The 23,266-nt window shown below is 35.5% G+C and overlaps 2 protein-coding genes and 1 pseudogene across 8 annotated transcripts in view; 2 read left to right on the top strand and 1 right to left on the bottom strand.

Moving 5' to 3' along the window:
• Positions 1–7,528, top strand: part of LAMB1 (laminin subunit beta 1) — a 94,426-nt gene extending 86,898 nt beyond the window's left edge. For 2 of the 3 annotated variants that reach the window (XM_077165800.1, XM_077165715.1), the window contains exons 33-34: positions 3,335–3,494; positions 3,683–4,108. In XM_077165800.1, the coding sequence (XP_077021915.1) occupies positions 3,335–3,494; positions 3,683–3,819 (297 nt within the window). In that variant the 3' untranslated portion in view covers positions 3,820–4,108. The other variant, XM_077165639.1, reaches the window with a different exon arrangement.
• DLD (dihydrolipoamide dehydrogenase) overlaps positions 6,499–23,266 on the bottom strand; it is a 48,380-nt gene continuing 31,612 nt past the window's right edge. For all 5 annotated transcript variants that reach the window (XM_077166220.1, XM_077165916.1, XM_077165992.1 and 2 more), the window contains 12 exons: positions 22,731–22,810; positions 21,862–21,930; positions 21,122–21,191; positions 20,012–20,112; positions 18,558–18,701; positions 18,009–18,110; positions 9,961–10,151; positions 9,171–9,341; positions 8,778–8,967; positions 8,203–8,340; positions 7,266–7,355; positions 6,499–7,180 (listed from right to left, as the gene is read on the bottom strand). In XM_077166220.1, coding sequence (XP_077022335.1) covers positions 7,115–7,180; positions 7,266–7,355; positions 8,203–8,340; positions 8,778–8,967; positions 9,171–9,341; positions 9,961–10,151; positions 18,009–18,110; positions 18,558–18,701; positions 20,012–20,112; positions 21,122–21,161 — 1,233 coding nt within the window. In that variant the 5' untranslated portion in view covers positions 21,162–21,191; positions 21,862–21,930; positions 22,731–22,810 and the 3' untranslated portion in view covers positions 6,499–7,114. The remainder of the gene's footprint in view (positions 7,181–7,265; positions 7,356–8,202; positions 8,341–8,777; positions 8,968–9,170; positions 9,342–9,960; positions 10,152–18,008; positions 18,111–18,557; positions 18,702–20,011; positions 20,113–21,121; positions 21,192–21,861; positions 21,931–22,730; positions 22,811–23,266) is intronic.
• LOC143688412 (replication factor C subunit 2 pseudogene) lies at positions 16,402–17,812 on the top strand (annotated as a pseudogene).

Here is a 23,266-nt window from a genome sequence, read left to right as displayed (position 1 = left end):
ATGTTCTACCCTGAAGAATTATCCATGTGCACTAGAATAATGTGTATTCTGCTATTGGGTGAAGTGTTCTATATATGTACGTTCGGTCTAGTTGGTTTATAGTTTCATTCAAGTCCTTCCTTTTCTTACTGCTCTTCTGTCTAGATGTTCTGCTATTGAAAGTGATGAATTACAGGTATACATTAGTAGGAAATGCTATTTCCCTTTCACATATGTCAGTGAGACTCTTGCTAGGTACACTTCTGTTCATAACTATTACATCTTGATAAACTGATCCATTTATCAATTTATAGTATCTTCCTCTGTACATACAGGTTTTTGACTTCAAGTCTATTTCAACTGTTACTATTTGCATAGAATATTTTCCCCATGATTTTTCACTTCCATCCTATTTTTGTCTTTGAGTTTGAGATGAGTCTCTTGTAGACAGCATATTGCTAGATCAAGCTTGCTTTCTTATCTATCTTGCCAATCTGTGCCTTTTGACTAGAGAACTTTAACTCCATTCACGGTAACTACTGATAGATAAAGTCTTGTGCTATTTGTTCTTTTCTAAGTCTTGTGTCTTTTTGTTCCTCAACTATTCTTTTTTTTTTTTTCAAATTTCCTTTTTTATTCTAAATAAAAACCACAGTTTGTGCTGAACAATGGAATATAAAAGAATCAGATGTACAACGATTTTAGACATCTACTATTTGGGGAAAAAAGTTTACAAAATATACAAAACTTTACAGCAATAGATAGTAAACACTTAAATATTAGGAGGTCAGTACTTACTAATTTAATGGAAGGAGTTAGATGTCAACAACCCTTGTCTGCTTCATAAAAGAGCCTTTAGCTATTTGAGGGGAAGGGAGGGGAGTGGAGGGGAGGGGAGGGGTTGGACAGGATAGAGGAAAACACCAAAATCAAAACCTTTCATTTTCATTCTGATGTTACATTTACGGTGCGTAATCACACTGAAACTAATGCTATGCACCCTGCTCCCTGACTCATTCAGTACCAGATTTAGGGAAAAGGCCGCGTGGGAACAGACTCTTCACACACCCCGTGCCTATACTAACAAACTCAGCGTGTCCGTCTATAAAGATTTAAATTCACCTCCAAAGCTGAGTAGTCTAGGAAATAGGGCACAGCAGCAGGCCAGAAGGGATGACCAGGAAGGAAACTCATCAGTAGCAAAAACCTGACGGGAGGAGGTATTTTATTTATTTAAGCCCAAAGGTTTGTCTTGGAGCCAGAGGTGCTAGCAGATCAGAATAGAAGTCAGAAGGAGTTATTACCCATCTCCTTGTTCTGAGGGGTCAACTTGGCCCAGCCCCCATCCTCACCCCCACCCCTCCTTCCCCACTAGCCTGTTCCTCAACTATTCTATTACTGCCTAATTCTGTATTTAAGTTGATATAGTGTAGGGAACCTGTGTGTGTATATGTGTGTGTGTGTTTTCAGATATTTTCTTTGTGGTTACCATAGAGTTTAAATTTAAAATTTTAAATCTATAGCAATCGCATTTGAATTCATACCCACTTAACTCTTAATAGCGCGTGCGCACACACACACACACGTACACACACACACAATGATCCTACTCCTCTACCCTCCCATTTATGTTGTTTTTGTCACAAATTACATCTTTATACATTCTATGTCCAAAACCATAGATGTATCACTGTTCTTTATGTATCTGCATTTTACATTCTGTAACAATTAAAATGCAGAGTTATAAACTAAAAATGCAATAGTACTAACATCTACATTTACCTATGTATTTACCCTTACTAGAGAACTTTGTCTTCCCGGTGTATGTAACATTATGATGTATTATGTTGTGTCCTTTACTTTCAACCTGATGAGCTCCCATAGCTTCTCTTATAGGGCTGGATTCTCTCAGCTTTTATCAGGGAATGTCTTTAATTTCTTCCTCATTTTTGAAAGCCAGTTTTGCAGGATACAGAATTCTTTGTTGGCAGTTTCTTTTTCAGCTCTTAAAATAATGTCATCCCACTGCCTTTCACCTTCACAGTGTTTATTGAGAAATCAGCACTTAATCTTGCTGAGGTTTCCTTATACATGACAAGATACTTTTCTCACTGCTTTTAGTAGTCTGTTTTTGGCATTTGGTGTTTACATTTCATTGTGGATCTCTGAATTTATCTTCTGTGGAGTTCATTGAGCTTGTTGGATGTATATATGCATCCAAAATTTGCAAAGTTTTTCAGCCATTATTTCTTCAAATATTCTTTCTCCCCTTTCTTTTTTGAACTCCCATAATGCATTTGTTGGTACATTTGACAGTGTCCCATAGGTCTCTCAAGCTTTGTTTACTTCTCTTCTTGTTCCTCAGACTGGATAATTTCAATTGTTCTAACTTAAAGTTCACTGAATATTCTTCCAGCTCCAATCTGCTGCTAAACCTCCCTAGGGATTTAAAAATCTCAGTTATTGTGGTTTTACAGCTCTATTATTTATTTGGTTCCCTTTTATAACTTCTCACTATTGAAATTCTCATTTTTTTCATCATTTTCCTGATTTCCTTTAGTTCTGTGTATTTTCATTTAGCCGTTTGAGCATATTAAGACAATTAAAAAACAATTTATGACCATACCATAAAATACCATCTTCTCATTGATGGCTTTTTTTTTCTTTTAAAAGAGCCATGGTTTGCTGTTTCTTTGTATATCTTGTTAATTTTTTGGAGCAAACTATACATCTGAATAATTTACTGGAATTTAGTAACTGGAGTGTCTGTTACTTAAGCTCGTATCCAGCTACTGTTATGACAGATTTCACTGACTGCCAGGAGCTAACAGCAACCCAAACAGTGCCTTTTTAGGTCATTCTAAATGTTTGGATCTTGGCATATTTTGAGATGCCTTGCTTCAGTTTAAAACACTACCATTCTTCTCCACAGTAAAGTGCTAAGCAGAAGAGTATGAGGGCTAATAAGACCTGCTGTGACTCCAGAATATATTTGAAATCTTATTTTAAAAAATCATGCCAGGGCAGTGCAATGGTGGCTCAGCAGGCAGAATTCTCACCTGCTATGCCAGAGACCCGGATTCGATTTCCAGTGCCTGCCCATGCAAAAAAAAAAAAAAAAAAATCATGCCAATGTTTTGTTCAATCCCACTCTATATATGCTTCAGGATATTTAAATTACTTTCCATTGGATAACTTGATGAGGCTTGAATACCCTATATTGGTCCTTAATCCAGAATGCTTGATGTATAAATTAATATGTATGTCATCTGAACTTGCCAATTATACTACTGCTTATATATGTTTACTGACATTAACTTTATTACCACTTTGTGTCTAAATGTGGAAATTGCAGACTCTAGATGGTGAACTTGATGAAAAGTATAAGAAAGTAGAAAATTTAATTGCCAAGAAAACTGAAGAGTCTGCTGATGCCAGAAGAAAAGCTGAAATGCTACAAAATGAGGCGCAAACACTTTTGGCTCAAGCAAACAGCAAGCTGCAACTACTGAAAGGTAGGTATTCACTTAAGCTCATGTTTGTATAAAACTTTAAATAAATTTAAGGCATCCAGAGTTTACTTTTAAGGTAAAATCACACTTTGTCATAGGTATTTAAATAGGGCCTTTCAGGCAAAGAAAATCAGTATAAAAATTTGAGATCATAGTATAAATTGCTCAATTTTCCTTTCTATATCCTACAGATTTAGAAAGAAAATATGAAGACAATCAAAAATATTTAGAAGATAAAGCTCAAGAATTAGTGCGACTGGAAGGAGAAGTCCGTTCACTCCTAAAGGACATAAGCCAGAAAGTGGCTGTTTATAGCACCTGTTTGTAACAAAAGAGGAAGTGCTCTAAGTTTGAGATGTCTGAGGTGACCAAAGTAGTAATAGCTACATTTTTAAAACTGAAAAGTCCTCAAAATTAAAACACTCATTGCCTATTTAATGTTTTTAATTATCAAATTTTGTATAGTTAAATAAAATACAGTGCTTTTGTATTAATATCTTTAGTTTAATTCTTAAATCCACTGTAACTTTCACTGAGTCCTTTTTATCAAAGAATGTTATTTTCACTGTAAAGATACATTTATAAACAAGTGTACTGCCTTAAAGTTTACTCATCTGTTTGTTAGGTTAACATCCTGTACCAATCAACCTCCCAAATATCACCTCCCAGTGGGATTCCCAGGTTGAAGTTTAGAAGGAGAAAGGATTCAAGTCTGAGCTGCCTTCACTATTTCAATGACTGCTTAAGTTGCTCCAATCTCTAAAACTCCCACATGTATTCCTTGCTGTAGGAAAGAGAACATAAAAAGAAGCAACTAATTCAAAATCAGGTGGGTGAATTGTAACTGAAAAATATAACCCCTAAAATAAGGCCAGAGTTGCTGATGGGAAGATTTAAATTAGGCCAGAGTTTAAGACACTGTTTCTGCCAATCCAGCAGTACTAAGAATACAGAATGACACTATAATTTCTCAGCTCTTGTAGTGTATTGTATTTGCTCTCTACTAAGTTTCTTCATTATAATCTGCAGATGAGTGAACATAAATCACTTATGTACAAGATAAAGAGCTGGAATGCAATTATCAAGCCTGTATCAAGTTTATATCTGAGTTAGCTGGATAACAGCCCCTAAAGGTGTTTTCAGGCATTTTCTAAGAGCAAGACTATACCACTTAACAATTACCCACCCACCCAACACAGCTGTTCTTGAAGCTGGGCCTGGAGAAAAGTGATTTAAGTAGCTGTAATTTAAACAAGGCAGCGTCCCTCTAGTCCAAGCCAATTATTCATCATTTTAATTTGGATTAAGAAGCTTAACTGGCAAAATGGTCATACCTCATCAGCTACAAAGGAACTACATATTTTTCCTCAGTTTTAAGTATTTGATTTATAAATGGTAGAAGCCACGTGATTATACATTCTTTTCAGCTTTTCTTTATGACTAACCTGTTCTTTTCTGCAAATAACAAAGATCTCACTTTGAAAGTTTTACTAATTTTAATCAGCTCAGTGAACTGACCAACTAACTCAGACTACCCTTCAAAATAAAAGAAAATACTGAGAGCTTAGTAGCTAAAACCAGTTAAGTGAACATTTAAAAATTGTTTATTGCTCGGATTTTATTCCCCATTGAGATATATTTGCATTTTCATGCTGAAAGGGTGCTCTTAAAGTTGGGTTTAACTATTTTATCTTTCTTGCTAGAGTTTCATATTAAATTGTATTTTACTACTCCCTACTTAGAAAGTTTTCGAGGATATGTTTAAGGTCTAAATAAATTAAAACTTCATTTAATACTGAAATTTCAGAATAGACTTTACAAAGTTCATTTCCAATAATGGCAAAGATGCACCCATTAGATCAACCTTCCTATTGATAAAAATTATAAACTCTACACTAAACAAACACTTACCACTGGAGAGCAACCAAAAGCAGGCAGAAAATAGTTGATACTATGTGAAGAAGGGAAAAGCACTAGGGAACGTCCCCTTTTAAACAGCTTGTCAGTTGAGGGGAGATCCCAAAAAAAGTTGGAGAGAAACCAAATCTTATTGGCTGAGGAATCTGTGAGACATTTCAGGGCAACCATAACAGCTGGAACATGGGAAAAATTCTGAAAAAGAGATCCTCCAAATTCTTGGTGGACTCTTGAACTACACATGTACAAGGCAGACTTCAGGCAGTCCAACTAAAGCTAAAACAAGTGAAAAGAGATTTCAGCCGTTGCCCACTAAATCAAAAATTCAAAATTCTTCAGAGGTATGTAATGGAATCCAGAGTCTTTACAATATATCATTCATAATGACAATACAATCCAAGATCAATGTACTTTTACAGAAAGTGACCCATATATAATACAATTAAAACCAAAAGTTGCTAAACAGGTGTTAGCTATGACCAACAGACAATATCTTACTCCATACAACTATTTGCTGATAGATTTACATTTCCCAAATTTAAGATTGTAACCTTCAAATTGCAACCAAATGAACATCTAGTTTACAGATTGCTAATTTAAGATTTTAAAATGCGTATTTCCTCTTTAGAAATTTATGCTTAATATCTATCTCAAATTTGAGGATCACATAATGAATCAGAAATGAATCTGTCAATCTGGGTATAATGTGCAAAAGCTTATTCAGGCCTTTGTACTTTTTGTTACTCTCAGATGTGTAAAAAGGCCATTTATTCAAACACTTAGCTATTTACTGATAAATACCTAGTTTTCTAGTACTCTCTAAAGATATTATTTATCTGGCCAAGGATACAAGGGCAAGCACAAAAGACTAAAGCTTCAAGAGTCCCTTAAACATAAGGAAATATATTTCCCCACATTATATGCTAAACATTACAGAAAGGGTAATGATCTTTTAATAATTGTTCATTTAAACGATCTGAGAATTATATTTAGGCTGATAAAAGCAACAATAAAGAATAAGCACACTACAGGTAGTCAAAGAAACTAGGTAGGACCTTTATGACATCCACTTAGAAAAGAAAACAGTAAATGAATGCTTGACATGTTTATTTCTGTATCTTCATTCCATTGTAATATGTTTGAGTCTCCATTTAATATCTGAGTTTCATAGATAAATCCTATTAATTAAGGTAAATATCTTTCACATACTTCTAGGCTTTAGGAACCTAATAATCTCTTAAATAAATTCTGCCTCTAAACTATAACAATTTGGAGGTTAGAGCAAGTGTGAGACTTTTTTATTTACATCTGTTCAGTTTATACATACGTGAATCTCATTTTAATGGCTTGACTTCTGTTTCCAATATGAAAACCAAAGTTAAAAATCCATGTAAGTAAATTCAACTTTACTGTATTGGGGGTAAAAGAGACTTAATATAAATTCAGTGAAGTTGAACAGCATGAACTAATGAAAATTGTCCAGGATGCTACTATAAGTAGCTTTTATTTTCCTGAAATATTGATGTGCTGAACAATATCAAATTTTCTTAATATATGTGAGATTATCCCGTTCTTTCTGGACCTATTAAATGCCTTCCAAAAGTTTCTTAATTCAGTCCGAAAAATTCTGGGAGCTATAAACACTTCCTGTTCAGAAACATGGCCTTTATGAAAGCTCCCAGGAAACTTCAGGAAAAAAAAAAAACTTAAAAGTTGATTGCCTTGCCAAATGATGCAGCCAGGTTTGCTTCTCTAAAAGCTTCTGATAAAGTCTACAAGAGAAAGAAATGAAAATTAAAAATAAAAGTATGTGAGTCAGAAGAAAATATAAGTAGCCATTAATTCTGTGTTAATTACCGGATGTGCATGACAGACTCTAGCTATATCTTCACAGGATGCTCCATATTCCAAAGCAAGAGCAGCTTCATTTACCATTTCTCCAGCACCCTTTAAAATAAGCCAAGAAATAATTTCATTTCCATGTCAAAAACAACTCTGTGCTAATGGAATAAGCAGATGAGTAAGTGATCAGGTTCTTAGCTTTTAAAACTGTCTTTAATCTTTGTTGTTATACGGTTCAGGAAATGCTTAATAGAAAAGGTATCACAGAAATTAAAAACTCTGGACTCTGGAGCCAGATGGCCTGGATTCAAATCCTACCACTCACTACTAGCCGAACCACTCTACTTCATTCAGTTTCTTCACCTGTAAAATGGGAATAATAGCAGCACCTATCTCACAAGTTGTTATAAAAGTGTAATAAAACTAAGGTACCTAGTAAAAATTACATAGTTAGCACATAAATATTCTATTATTATCACTCTTAAATCAAATAACTAGACAAGGGTATACTTCAGATTGAGTGGTAAGGAGAGGCTTCTCTTAGAAACTAATATTTAAGCTGAGACCTGAGATCTGGACAGAGCTATCCTAACAAAAGGAACTATGAGCACAAAGGCCCTACTATGGAAACACACTTGGCCAGTTAATGAAATTGAGAGGACCACTGGGTGTGAACTAGTGAGCAAAGGTGGAGAGCAGTAAAAATGAGATAAGAAAGGTAGGTAGGACAAGATTCAGTGGGATTGTGTAAGCAGCAATCAGAAGCTGAAAAGCACTATTGGAGGGTTTGTGATGATGGTGAGTCCTGTTGGTACCCTACTCGAAACAAAGCACAGAGAGGCCATATGAAAATGGTAACTCAGAACAGCACAATAAACACCAATTTAAAAATAATAAATTCCAATACTATCCAGAAATCCTAATGGGACTTCTTTGGTTTTACAATACTCACTGGTCCTAGAATATGTGCTCCTAATACTCTGTCTGTGGATTTCTGCCCAAGAATCTTCACCAGGCCATCTGTGTCAGCATTTGTCTTAGCTCTGCTGTTAGCAGCAAATGGGAATTTCCCAACTTTGTACTCAATACCCTGTGAAAGAGAGAATGAGTGTTGTGAAAATTCCATTTGCTCAGACAATCACAAGAAGGCAATTTGTTACAAAAATATATTATGGTGTCTTTGCTTTGTATTTGTTATATTATACAATAAAAAAAGTTTAAAAAAACATTTTATATATATATAAATGGAAAGACCAAAAGGTTCATTAAATAAATTTGGGGTATAAACAAACAAAAGCAAATGTCTGTCCATCTATTTATATTTCAAAGGCAAATATAAAAGCTTTGAAATTATTAATTTCTGAACTAAAGGCAACTTCTCTATTGCTGACAAATGATTTCTGTGCTAAGAAAAAATTATGTTCTATACACAGTTAAAATACATTAATACAATAATAAAAGGCTTTTTCTCATTTATCATTACCTCAATTAACATATTGATGTAAATCAACCCAACTTTAGGATTACCTCTTCTTTCAACTGCTCTTCTGATTTGCCAACCCAAGCAACTTCAGGATGTGTGTAAATCACTGATGGCACACAATTGTAGTCAATGTGCACAGCACCACCAGCCATTCCTTCAACACAGATAATGCCTTCATCCTCTGCTTTGTGAGCCAGCATTGGACCAGCAACCACATCACCAATAGCATAGATACTACCGCAGAGATTGAAAGAAACAAAGTGAACTTCTAAAATCTCAGATTCACTTAATTTATACTATAGTAACAAAAATATATCAAATACAAGCACTTCAATATCTATGAGTTCAGGTTTTAATCTTTGGTTAATAAAAAAATTCAAAATGCTGTTTGATGTAAACTTTTTAATTACTGAAAATGCACATTATTATCAACTTACTTAGGAATTTTTGTTTGGAATCTGGAATTGACTGGAATTCTACCTCTGGGATCTAGTTCAATGCCAAGTTCCTCTAGTCCTAAATTCTGAGTAAAGGGTCGTCGGCCAATGCACACCAAGAGTACATCACAAGTGAGAACTTCAGCTTTACCACCAGAAGCAGCTTCAATTCTAGACAATGAATAGAGTATAGCTGTTAAACACAGATCTAAATAAATGGTTGATATGATGAAAAATTTAAGACCAGAGATTTCTGAAGTTTTTACATTTCTAACAAGTTTATTTAATTATAAACATCCATAACAGGGTAAACGGTGGAAAATGTACACACTCAGTAAAGGTCTACTGTTAAAACCTCACAAAAACACTGGTTAAGAAGGTCTTGGAGTCATAGAGACCCAAGTTCAGTACTAACTCTGCCACTCACGAACAGTGTGACCTTAGGCAAGTTTTTTCACTAAATAATGCTTTTATATAAAGTGCTAGGCACAACCTCAATTCAAGTAATAGTGGTTATTGATTTCCTCATATATACACATAAAAATTTAAGCTTACTAAATGTTGGGAGTTTTTAAATTTCTGAATGTACACTGTGAAAAGGTATTTTATAATAACAAGGACATTAGATTAATTTTTCTATTGCCAACTTAATCATGAATTTCAATAAACTAATTTAATAAGCAATAAAATAGTCTTGAGTTTCACAAAAACCAAAATTTGCTACAATGATTTTGAAATGTGAATGGTTTTCTTAAAGAAACAAAGACAAAAACAAATGTATCATACTTACGAAACATCAATATTTCCATCTGACTTCTTGGTAGCACCAGTAACCTTTGTATTCAATTTAAATTTAAATCCCTGTTTTTGAAGGACACGCTGAAAGTTTTTAGATATCTCCATATCAATTCCAACTCCACCAACATGACCCAAAAACTCAACTGCTGTCACATCTGCACCAAGTCTTTGCCAAACTGAACCCTGCAAATAACAATCCAAAAAATAAACCAATAACTGTTAAAAAAAAGGATTTCTATGTTACATATTTTTTATTAAAAGATAATTTTCTTCCTTTCCCAAAGGAGGAGGAAGTACGCTCCTTTGCTACTAATTACTGATATTTGTAAAACATTAAACTGGTTTTGTATTTTCTCAAGGGAGGAGAAATGTTTTATTTTTTCACTCAAATTATAATTTAAATTAAGAATGGATTTTTAAATTGTATTTTTTACATTTTAACAATAACTTCTGAACGATTGTATAAACAATATGACAGGCAAGATGAACATAATTCTATAGCATTAAATATGAAAAACTATGAATACATATCTTTTGAAAGAATTTATATGAAAATCATCTCTGAATTTAAAATTGCCAATAAGCATTACCTTTCCAATTAAATTAGGTCTGTGCATTCATCTTAAATATTTCATGAATTTGGGGGATGAGAGTTGAATTTACTAGATGCAATAGTGACACCAAAAATTCATATAGAACCACCAAATACAAAAATTAACACAAGCTGGATCATGAAGCTAAATGTAAAACCTAAAACAATAAAAATTTCTGGAGGAAAACATAAGGAAAAATCTTTGCAACTCTGAGGCAAAGATTTCTTAGATATAAGATGAAGATAAAGTATACTTCATCAGTACTAAAAACTCCTCTTCAAAAGACATTAATAATACAAAAAAATGCTACAGATTGGGAGAAAATCTATCGGACTTCATAAAGAACTATCAAAACTCATCCAATTTTAAAAATGGACAAAATACTAGAGACACTTCACCAAAGAAGATATAGAGATAACAAATAAGCACATAAAAAGATAGTTCATTAGAGAAATGCAAATTAAAACCACAATGAGATACTATTCGCACCCATTAGAATGGCTCAAATAAAAAAAAAATTAACAATAACAAGTGCTGATGAGGAAATAAAGCAACTGAAACTCTCATATTGCTGATAAGGTTGGAAAAGAATAAAAGTGACAGAATCAAGACTAAGAAATAGATTGGGATGAGTACAAGTGAACAAGATTAAAGCAAGGATACGGTTTGTCCTTAATTTAGGTTTTAAAAATTAAAATTCTGCATGCAAAAATGTGGAGTTTTCAACTGACCACGAACTCAATGTGTGCTTTTTAAAAAGGGGGTAGAGAAAAAAATAAAAAGTTAGAAAAAAAACTAACCTGATCTTACATGAAAAGAAACATATTATGTATATCAAAGAAGTCCCCTCCATAACCTCGATTATTATGTTTAGTTTTAAACACTATACCAATGATCTTGTCAGACTAGACTAGATCAAAAGGATGACGACAAAATAATGAATCTGATTTCTATGAGACCTAAGTACTTAGCATTAAGTAAGGCAATAGAATAGAGATCTAAATATGAGTAAAACTCAGTTCCTGCCTTCAAGAAGGTCATGGTCTTGTAGAAGGAACAGACTTAAACACAGTGTACTGTCATTAGCTACAGAAATGTAGACACAGAATACTAATGCTTCAAGAAAGACTCAAACTTTAAAACAGAAGTCTTTACTAAAAAGTTAATTCTAAGCAGATGTCTGTAGGATATTATATCAATATTATATCAACAAATGTTTACTGAGTAATAATAAAACCTAACATGCATACTTATAATACCAGGTACTGTAGCAGATGCTAAAGACAAGAGTGAAGCAGACAGCTATTATCTGTGCCCTCATGGAATTTATGATTTAATAAAAGAGAGGCAAGTGAACATAATATCAAAAAAGTAAGATAAATATTAAAATAAGCAGAAGTGCAGGATGCTATGGTACTCATAGCTAAAGTACTTAATAAAGCAACCGTTAAAAACACTGAAAAAGTGATCACACTTAAAGATATGAATGAAGCTGATAATGGGTAGGACTAAGATAAATCAGACTAAAGCGTAAAGGATGATACTGATGGTATTCGAAAATTTCAACTTCTGTGTGAGACCAAAGGGAGAGATGTTTATTTGCTCAAAATTTATATTTTTGGTAGCACACTATCTAATTTAACTCGTATGGTCAGCTTGTTCAAACACCATAATTACATGGAACCATGAATAGGGAGTAAGATCTTACGGATTTCTACAGGTTGATGTCCCAAAACATTCCAGAGTAAGCTGGGCAGAAGTAAAAAGTATCTGCAAAGTCCTTAAGGGACTGGGAAAAGGAGAAAATATTAAACTTCCCTACCTGACCTGATATTCTCTCAAGCATTGGGGAGTGCCCCACCATGATCTTGGGGTTTTCCCTCATGAAAACATTCCTGCAAAGAAGACGCTAAGCCTTCTTAGATTATGACTAAGACCCCTAGAAAACCTCTTTTGTTGTTCGGATGTGGGCTCTTTCTCTAAGCTAACTCTGCAGGTGAGCCCATTGCTCTCCCCACTATGGGGGCGCATGACTTCAGGGGTGTAAAACTCCCTGGCAATGTGGGACATGACTCATACGGATCAGCCTGGCCCTGGCATCATGGGAGTAAGAAAGTCTTCTTGAGCAAAAGGGGAAAGATAAATAAAATATAAAGTTTCAGTGGCTGAGAGATTTCAAATAAAGTTGAGAACTCTTTTTGGATGTTATGCAGTACATAGATATCCCTTTCCAGTTTTTGTGGTACTGGAGTAGTTAGACAGAAATAAGTGAAACTGCTGAACTGTAAGTCAATAACCTTGAATCTTGAAGGTGACTAACCACAGAGCTCTTAAGTTGTGAATGTGTGAGGTGTATATACCTTATAAACACTCCCTTTATCCAGTGTATGGACAGATAAGTAAGAAAAAAAAAAAAAGACAAAAATGAACAACAGGGGAGGGGGATAAGGGATGTTTTGGGTGTTCTTTTTTACTTTTATTTTTATTGTTTTTGGATAATGAAAATGTCCAAAAATTGACTGTAATGATGAATGCACAGCTTTAAGGTGATACTGTGAACCAATGATTGTACACTTTGGATGATTATATCTCAATAAAAAAAAAAAAATCACTGGAAAAAAAAAAGCACCTAATGACATCTAGGGTGTTCAAGGAAGGGCTCAAAGGAGTGCAAGGACTGGTGGAAAGAGGAAGCATTTGAAGTAGAAGGAAGGCCTACATGTAACAAACAGAGCAAGGCTTGTTCAGGAACTGATATTTCTATATACAGTCAATTCTCATTATTCACAGTGGTTATAGTCTATAAAGTGGTAGCAAACACTGAATAACTGAACACTGAACAAATTCCCCTAGGGAATACAGTAACATTAGCTGCCTGTGACCCTCTGGTCATAACATTTTCATCAACCCATCAATACATAATCTTGTTTTCGGTATATTTCTTATTTAATATATATTAAACATATATACCTTACTTAATATATATTATTGACTCATTAACATTGAATTCATGACCAACAACAATATACCTCTATGCCTGAATGAAGCTTACCTTAATACGTGTATTTTCTCCATAAGGCATATCACAATCACAGCCTTCCCATGCTTAAGAATACTAGAGAGCATTTCAGCACTATGCTTGAGGACCATTTTAAACAGTGAAATCACTAACAAAAACCCCAAAATACAAGAAATATGGCACTAAATATACTATGAAAAGGATACCTGTTTACTGTATGAGAAATGAAACACGATGGCAGAGCCAGCACCTCAGCTGGGAACTTGTAGTCGGGCAACTCCAATTTTCCGACATTCTGCACGTCTGTGCATACTTGTCTAAGTGTCACAAGTACTGATTTTGGACAAATAAATTTTAGCAAGTAGATGAATTTGCAAATACAGAATCTGCAAATAAGGAGGACCAGAACCTAGTTTGAAAGGAAGAGGAGTTAACAATAAGGTTGTCATCTAGCAAGATGAGCTAGAGCCAAATCATGCCAGCCTTTAAGCAATGTTAAAGAGTTTGGATTTATCCTAACAACCTTAGAATGAGCCACACTGAAGACTTTTAATCAGGAAGAAACATGATTATATTTCTACTAGAGAAGGATCACTTCAGCTACTCTGGGAAGAAGAGATCAGAAAAAGATGAAACTAGATAGGGAGACCTAGGGCAAGATATGATGCTGGTCTGAACAAGGATCTAGGTAGCAGGAATGAGGGGGAAAAAGGCATATCAAGTAGAATCACATTAGGACAGGACCCAGGGAATGACTGAATATGGGATATCTTTCATACTTCTCACTTAGGATTCTAGTGAAAGGCAGTAATACTTGTTGAGATGGGATATATTAGAAGAAAAATAGGTTTTGTTTATTAATTTGGGGGATGGTAGTGGAAGGATGAGGAAGGAAAAGTTAAATTATACATATAAAGAATTGAGCACCTGTTAAGACATATAAGAAGAGATGCTGATATAACACTCCAAAGGCAAGGAGGATTAGGGTACAGGTATCTGTGAGTCCTTGGGTAACCAGGATGGGAAGACAAAATGGGTCTGAGATACAACCCTGTGACAGAATCTAAAGTAACATGAATAATTAAAGGGCTGAGAAAGGGAAACTTGCATGGAAGATAGAGATGGGGTCAGCACAAAGTGCAGATATAAAACCTGCAGTGTACAGAATCAAAGAAGCTAGAGACAAATTCGAAATCAAGAATATCAGCAATGTTGACTGCTGCCAAATAAAGCAGTGAAGAAAGAGTCTACTGGTTTGAGCAGTTAAATCCTTTATGTCCTTGTTAAGAAGTAATTTAATGGCACAAGAAACAATGGCATGAGGAATGAGTGGGTGCTGATAAAACAGAGGTGTGAATGTGAAGAGAAGGAGGAAAATTAGTAATGAGAAGAGAACATGAGGTCAACGGAAGGCATATTTTTATGTATTCAAGCCAGTGCTAAGGCATTTAAGAATGTGTACATAACAGATAGGTGCACAAACATGCATGTGTTTAAATGCAACTGAGAAGGAAACAGAAGTAAGAAGAATTTGAAGACTGAAAAATACAACAAAAAAGAATATAAGCCACAAAACCAAGTCCCTAAGAAGGCAAGAGATGATGTGCTCCCCAAGCACAGGTGAATGAGTTTGTCTTTGCTAGGGAAAACAGAATTTCCGCAGCAACAGAATGAAAACTCAAAAGAAAAACTGTAACAATGGTAAGAACATTTTTAATCCAATAGCATTAGTTGAAGGCATTCTTATATTATTTTACATGATATTTAGAAGACAATGTTATCTGCAGGGAGAACACAATTTATCAGCAGAGATTTGAGTAGAATGAGAAATAAAATAATTATTGCAGAAAGCAGGAGAGTTTACCAGCTAGGGAAATAATGGGATTGCCAGCAAGGGTGAAATTCCCGTTGAGGTTTGTTACTGAGAATTTATACTGGCACCAATCTGCAGAGTGTATACTTTTCTCCAGATGTGATCAATAGCCTGGGCATAGCATAAAAAAGACAGAGTGCTGAATTTAACAAGGTAGAGTTTTGCCAAGTAGGTATGACATATGAGTGAAAGTAAGGGACTCATGGTCACTTTTAAGAAAGTGGTTAAAGTGATGTACTGTGGAATCTAAGATGATCAGGAAGGTAGTCAAGACAGGAAATAGTAGAATAGGGAAAATGTAGAGGGATCAATGGACTAGAAAATCCAGTAAAGCCACAGAGCCTGTGTGACAGTTCGAAAGGACATTCTGATCCCATTTCATAAAGGTAGCCATTTCTTCTAATTCCTATTCAGTACTGTATATGTTGGAAACTTTCATTAGATTATCTCCATGGAGATGTGACTCACTCAAGAGTGGATATAAACTGGAATAGGTAGAGACATGTCTCCACCCATTCTAGGTGGGTCTTGAATACTTCACTGGAATCCTATAAAAGAGGAAATATTTTGGAGAAAGTGGGAGACTCAGAGAGAGCAGAGAAGGACAATAGAATGCCGCAGAACCATGAAGCAGAGAGTCCATTGGCCAGCGACTTTTGAAGATGAAGAAGGAAAATGCCTTCTGGGGAGCTGGAGAGGAAGCTAGCAGGTGATGCCATGTTCACCATATGGCCTTCAGACGAGAGAAACCCTGACTGTGTTTGCCATGTACCTTTCTACTTGAGAGAGAAACCCTGAATTTCACCAACCTTCTTGAATCAAGGTATTTTTCCCTGGAAGCCTTAGACTAGACATTTCTATAGACTTGCTTTAATTCAGACATTTCCACGCCTAAAATCTGTTAACTTGCAACCTATTAAATTTCCATTTTTAAAAGCCATTGAGAATGGAGGCCCTGGCGAGCTCAGCAGCCGCTGACGAGCGCGCGACCCAGGACCCTTCCCCAGCCCCCAGCAAAACCCCCGGCAGCGTCAGCCACTACGAGCTGCCTTGGGTTGAAAAATACAGGCCAGTAAAGTTGAATGAAATTGCTGGGAATGAACATACTGTGAGAAGACTGGAGGTCTTTGCAAGAGAAGGGAATGTGCCCAATATTATTATCGCAGGCCCCCCAGGAACCGGCAAAACTACCAGCATCCTGTGTTTGGCACGAGCCTTGCTGGGCCCGGCACTCAAGGATGCTGTGCTAGAACTCAACGCTTCAAATGACAGGGGCATTGACATGGTTAGGAATAAAATAAAAATGTTTGCCCAGCAGAAGGTCACCCTTCCCAGAGGGTGACATAAGATCATCATCCAGGATGAAGCAGAGGGCATGACTGATGGAGCCCAGCAAGCCTTGAGGAGAACTATGGAGGTCTACTCCAAAACAACTCGCTTTGCTCTTGTATGTAATGCTTCGGATAAAATCATAGAGCCAATTCAGTCGCGGTGTGCAGTCCTCCGCTACACAAAGCTGACGGATGCGCAGATTCTTGCAAGGCTGATGAATGCTATCGAGAAGGAGAAAGTGCAGCACATGGACGATGGCCTGGAAGCCATCATCTTCACCGCCCAGGGAGACATGCGGCAGGCATTGAACAACTTGCAGTCTACCTTCTCAGGATTTGGCTTTATTAACAGTGAGAATGTGTTCAAGGTCTGTGACGAGCCCCATCCCTTACTTGTGAAGGAGATGATCCAGCATTGCGTGAACGCCAATATTGATGAAGCCTACAAGATTCTTGCTCACCTGTGGCATCTGGGCTATTCACCATAAGATGTCATTGGCAACATTTTTCGAGTGTGTAAAACCTTCCAAATGGCAGAATATTTGAAACTGGAGTTTATTAAGGAAATTGGATACACTCACATGAAGACAGCTGAAGGCGTGAACTCCCTTCTGCAGATGGCAGGGCTCCTGGCCAGGCTGTATCAAAAGACAATGGCCCCTCTGGCCAGTTAGAGGGGAGTCCTTGTCGGTTCCTGCGAGGCAGGTAGCACAGCCTTCCAGTTGGGAACCACGCTGCCTCAGCCAGGTGCTGGAAAACACCTTCCTGTAGAACTTCCATGGGTTTTCCATTGCTTCTGGCACATCACTCACTGTGTTACGAGTGTCCCCATTCAGCCTCTGACTTGGGAGTGCCCGGAGAACCTTGGGGGCCTGGCACCTGACCCCTCTGTGTGTGTGTGTGTGTGTGTGTGTAGGGGGAGGGATTTTAGCTAATAATCCTAACAATTTGGAGTCCCCAATAAAGTGACAACACGAGGCCTTAAAAAAAAAAAAAAAGCCATTGAGTTTCTGGCATATTGCATTATGGCAGCTAGCAAACTAGAAGAACCTGTATACTACAAATAACTGAGGAACAGAGGAAAGAAGGTTATGGTAGAGAACTGAACGTACACAAAAAAACAAATATCGATCTGTCTGCAAAATTACACAAAGAATTCAACAAGGGACCTTAAAGTTCTTTGCACACCAATGGAGGTAATAAGAGACAGAAAGACAGACTTACCAATTCTACACCTATTACTCCTGCACCAATCACAATCATCTTTTCTGGAACTTTTTTTAAAGATAAAGCACCTGTAGATGACACTATTGTATCTTCATCAATCTATAAGAAAAACAAAAGATACAATCAAAATTACTTAGAAATACATAATGAGTTATAGACAGTGACCTGAGTATAATCACTAAAACTGTCATTTATTTGTTTTCATATAATTATCTTATGACTTCTATCCATACCTCAGATTTCATCAAATCCCAGTAAAATGCTCACTTTACAATTTTATCATTGAGCAATTCAAATCAAAATGGCAAATTTTAACTTTTATATTAAAGTCACATATCTCTTAATATAAAGTTTCTATATCTTTATTCTATAAAGTAATTCAAATTTACTGTAAAATAAAGATGGCCAAATTTTAAAAGCTGATGTCAAAACACAGATTTTGGTAAAAAAAATCTTTCAAAGTTCATAAATAACATGTAATAAAGTAAACTATAAATTATATTTCCAAAAAAGGTTATAACAGTTGTAATTATAAAGTATAAATACCGTGATTCCAGGAAAGGGAGTAACTTCTGAACCTGTAGCTATAAGAACGTTCTTTGTATCAATAACTTGAGTGCTGCCATCGGGTTTCGTAGCAGTGACCTGATTTTTGCCAGTTATCTTTCCGTATCCATTTACATGAACAACCTTTATAAAAGTGTTTATAAATTCATAATGTTAAAAAAATTTTTGGATAAAATGATTAATGGAAAAATATCACTATGAAATAACTTTATCAAATATAAAATGCTTCCACGATTGCTAATGTTACACATGGAGCAGCAAAAAATTTGTTATCTATGTCTGAGAAACCAATTTCAGGTTAGTGTACTGTTTTGTCCACACCCCACCCCCACATTTAAAAAAAGTCTATATAAACACAAAAATACACATCAAAATGTTAACAATAGCTAACAATAGTGGTATGTTAATGGATGGTTTTCATTTCCTTATTTTTGAGGATCGACTTTTTAAATCTGCCTAAATGAACACATATTGATTCTGCAAGAAGAAAAAGTCATTATCAGGAAAAACAGTCTAGTGCCAGGAAGACAAATAGTTTATCTCCTGTGCCGATTTCAATCAAATGGGAAGTGCTTCCTGTAAGCTTATTTTTTTTCCTCTTTTTTTTGTGAAAAATAACATATATACAAAAAAGCAATAAATTTCAAAGCACAGCGCAACAATTACTTGTAGAACAGATTTCAGACTTTGGTATGGGTTAAAATGTCAAAATTTTAGGCTTTTACTACTAGCTGCTCTAAGATACTGGAGACTAAAAGAAGTATCAATATAATGATTCTGTGATCACACTCATTTGTTAAAACACTACCTTCTCTGTATAACTCTTTGATATTATCTTTGATATTTCTTCTACTCTTTAGGGGTATTTGGGCTATGCCGACTGTACCTTTTTCACGTTGGAAGGGGCTGTCAATAATATGGGGTTGGGGGATGAAACTAGGTGATGTTCTGGAAAAGCTGGATGCTCTGCATTTCAGGACTTGTCCAGGGACCCATCTGGAGGTTGTAGGTTTCTGGGAAGTTACCCTACTGCATGAAACCTTTGTAGAATCTCATATAATGTCCCAGGGGTTCTTTAGAATTGGCAGGAACAGTTTTGGTTGAAGTTTCGCAAATTTAACTTAAGATTAGTTAGATTAGATAGAAATTTAACTGCTTAAGAGTGACCTCCGGAGTAGCCTCTCAACTCTAATTGAACTCTCTCACCCACTGATACCTTATTTGTTACACTTCCATTCCCCTGTTTGATCACACTAGTATTGTGAATCCCACAGGACCAGGCTCATCTCTGGGAGTCATCTTCCAAAGCATACTGTTTTATATATATAAATATCCTCCAGTAGCCAAGTCAAATATCATTGCTTTATTAGCATACAGCAACATTTATTGTGTATATAAAATAATGCAGAAATATGAACATTAAACACACTGACCTTATTCTGTTTGAACAAGTGGGCAATTCCACCGGTTAGAGCTTTTACTGCAGTACTCTTCTGCTCCATCATCTTCTCTAAATTCAAGCGAACTTCAGGCACTGTAAATTATTATATAAATCTTTATAGTCTTTTTCAAACAGAGAAGCTTAATATAAATGTTTAATTTAAGTCAGAAGAGAACTCTGAAACAATAATAAAAATGATAAAAATGCTAGACTCAAAAGAGCTTTAGAAGGATATATTAGAAATCAGCTCACACAACCAATGCATGTCTTAGAGATGAGAAAATAGAGAGGATGAGAGATTTCTGCTTTACTCAAGGTCACAGCTTGAAAGTGAGCCTTGCCTACCATTCAGGTCTCCTGACCACCCTTATGTCTTCCTTTTTCCATCACTGTACTTTTCATTTAGTTTAATATATTTGCTTTAGTGTATATACATCTGTTCTATATCCACTAGACTGCTTACACAACAACCTCTTTTTTCAGAAACCTACTGCTGCAAAGAAACAAATGAAGAAAACGTGAATAACCCAAAAGTGTGTTCAGGCCCTCCTTAGAACAGACTGCCCTGCTGGAAGTCTGTCAACAGCAACAGTTAGAGAGAAGAGACAGAAATGAAAAAAAAAAAAGCTCAAAAGGATGGCAGAAGATAGACATATCAAATTAAAAGATTATAAAATGTACTACTTCTTTTCTAATATGTCTCACCCCCTCTCTCTCTTCTGCTCTTTTCACTACCATTAATCTAGACAGGACCTCCTTTCTTCTTTTATCTGCCCATTGTACCCAGGCACCCAGCCTCTCTAGTAATATCCAGGCTTCAGAGAAATGAAAACTGACTCGTCACACAGGCATGCATGCATGCACACACACAAAATGGGGATTTAAAGTAAAAGTGTCAAAGGAACAGAAGGTGTAATGGTAGAAATCCAGATTTAAATCTTCTTTCTGAAGTAAATTTCTCTATCTTTTCAAGATTTTTAACCTAATCTTTTCTCAGTGAACATATAATACACACACACACACTAGACACACACAAGTTTTAGCTAGAGGAGTCAAGTCAAGTACGTCTGCTAAGATGGCTGAATACAAAAAGTATACTTACCTTCAATTCCCCTAGATGCAAAATCTTTTCCATGAGCCATATGGTAATAATGAGAGTTATTCAATAAAGCCTAAAGGAAATAAAATAATTTCATCTTTTTTTCACATTCATCAAGTGTTCATAAGCAGATTACATCCAATCTAAAAGCACCTATAAAATGACATTCTCTATTTGTAGTAGTACATAGAACTATATCAAATCAGTTTCTATTATGTAATTAATCTAAGACAAACAGTAACAATGTTCAACAAACAAAAATGAAAAACAGATGTCCTGATGGGCCATGGTGGCTCAGCAGACAGAGCTCTCGTCTGCCATGCTGGAGACCTGGGTTCGGTTCCTGGTGCCTACCCATGCAAAAAAACCCCAACAGATGTTCTTTCTGTCAAATCAAGGGTAGACATTTCAGGGTGGGAGGGGGTAGTGAAGCGGAGATTCCAAAGGAGAAATGACTACCCGTTATCTGTCTCTTTAGTAAAAGAAAGCAAATAAAAATGGAATGCCAGTACCTGTCTGAATGGATAACCTCAGCATTTTGAGACAAGACATATATTTCAGGAATGTATATGGCGGACTGGTGCAAGCACTCCAAGTTTTATAAAGGAAAACAATGTGTTTATCACCTGTGGATTTTTTTTGTTTTAAATAACTCTATACTAGTCTCAACTAATAATCTAGTCCCAACAATCCTTCCAGTTGGTACCTAATAAAAAACTGAACTGTGCAAAACACATGCTCACCTTAGAAGGAATGCAACCAACATTCAAGCACGTTCCACCAAGGGTTTCATTTTTCTCAATGCAGACTGTCTACAACCAAAGAAAACATTTTTAAACTGCACATAATCTGCAACGTTTCAGTACACTAAAATTTCAAATCTGGCTTATCTTCTAGAAAACCCATGCTTATTAAATTGTTTTACAGAGAATAAAATAAAGTCCTTTATAATTTATTATTTGAATAATATTAAAATCTTTCAGCCTAACCTGAAAGTCAATGATCCTAACAGATAGTTTTGCTTAGCATTACTAAATACATGCTTTTAATTCTCTCACTGTAACTTTCAAAGTATGATTAGAAGCCAAAATGAAAAGTATTGGGGAGAGGGGAATATAATGGACTTCACCTTCCATTCCATAAGAATACTACAAACAAATGAACCTTCTCTTCATTAGTCTTAGGGTTAAATATAATTTACAGAGTTAAGAAATTATTTATCACTGATACTTATTTTAGTCTCCAGTATCTTAGAGCAGCTAGAAGTAAAAACCTAAAATTGTAGAACTGTAACCCATACCAAACTCTGAAATCTATTCTACAACTAACTGTTGCAACGTACCTTGAAATGTATTGCTTTCTGTATATATGTTATTCTTCATACACACACAAAAGTCGATTGTGATAAATGCACAGCTATATATGATACTGTGAACCACACTGATTGTATCCTTTGGATGATAACTGGTATGGGACTATGTATCAGTAAAAAATAAATAATTTTTTAAAAAGTAATTATTTATCAAGCTTTCATCTATAAAGCATTTTGTGGACTTGATCAACTCTTCTCAAATAAAAATGAATTAACACCTAATTTGAATCCAGACCTTACCTTGAAGCCTAACTGGGCAGCTTTAATAGCAGCAACATATCCTCCAGGACCAGAACCTATCACTGTTACATCAGCATCAACTACAACAAAAACAAATTGATATAAAATAGCAAATTGCTTAATATCAACCAAAAAGAGCTCATTAGAAGAACAAACAAAAATTTTTCTGATAGTTAAACCTCCAGGAAAGAAATCACAAAACCAGCATATTCTACACAGTGCTATTTTATTCCTAGGTATTGAATGGTCTTTGATGCTACTGAAAAATGGCATTGATTTTTAAATTTCTTTTTCAATATGTTCACATATGGAGAAACAACAGAAGTCTGTACATTAACTTTGTATCCACTGATCTTGCTAAATTCTGTAGTTTTATTTAATGAAAACAGGCAGGTATTCACTGATTGTAAACCTCTGGAAAACAGCCTGTATGATGGAAAGAATCTGAGCTTTAGAATAAGACACATCTGGCTTAAAATCCCAGGTCTGCCACTTAACTGTGTGAACTTGGCCAAATGACTAAATGTTTCTATAAA

The sequence above is a fragment of the Tamandua tetradactyla genome, chromosome 1, assembly GCF_023851605.1.
Source record: "Tamandua tetradactyla isolate mTamTet1 chromosome 1, mTamTet1.pri, whole genome shotgun sequence".
Taxonomy (NCBI): domain Eukaryota; kingdom Metazoa; phylum Chordata; class Mammalia; order Pilosa; family Myrmecophagidae; genus Tamandua; species Tamandua tetradactyla.
The sequence above is the reverse complement of the archived record's forward strand: the minus strand, read 5'-3'. Positions and strand labels throughout refer to the sequence as shown.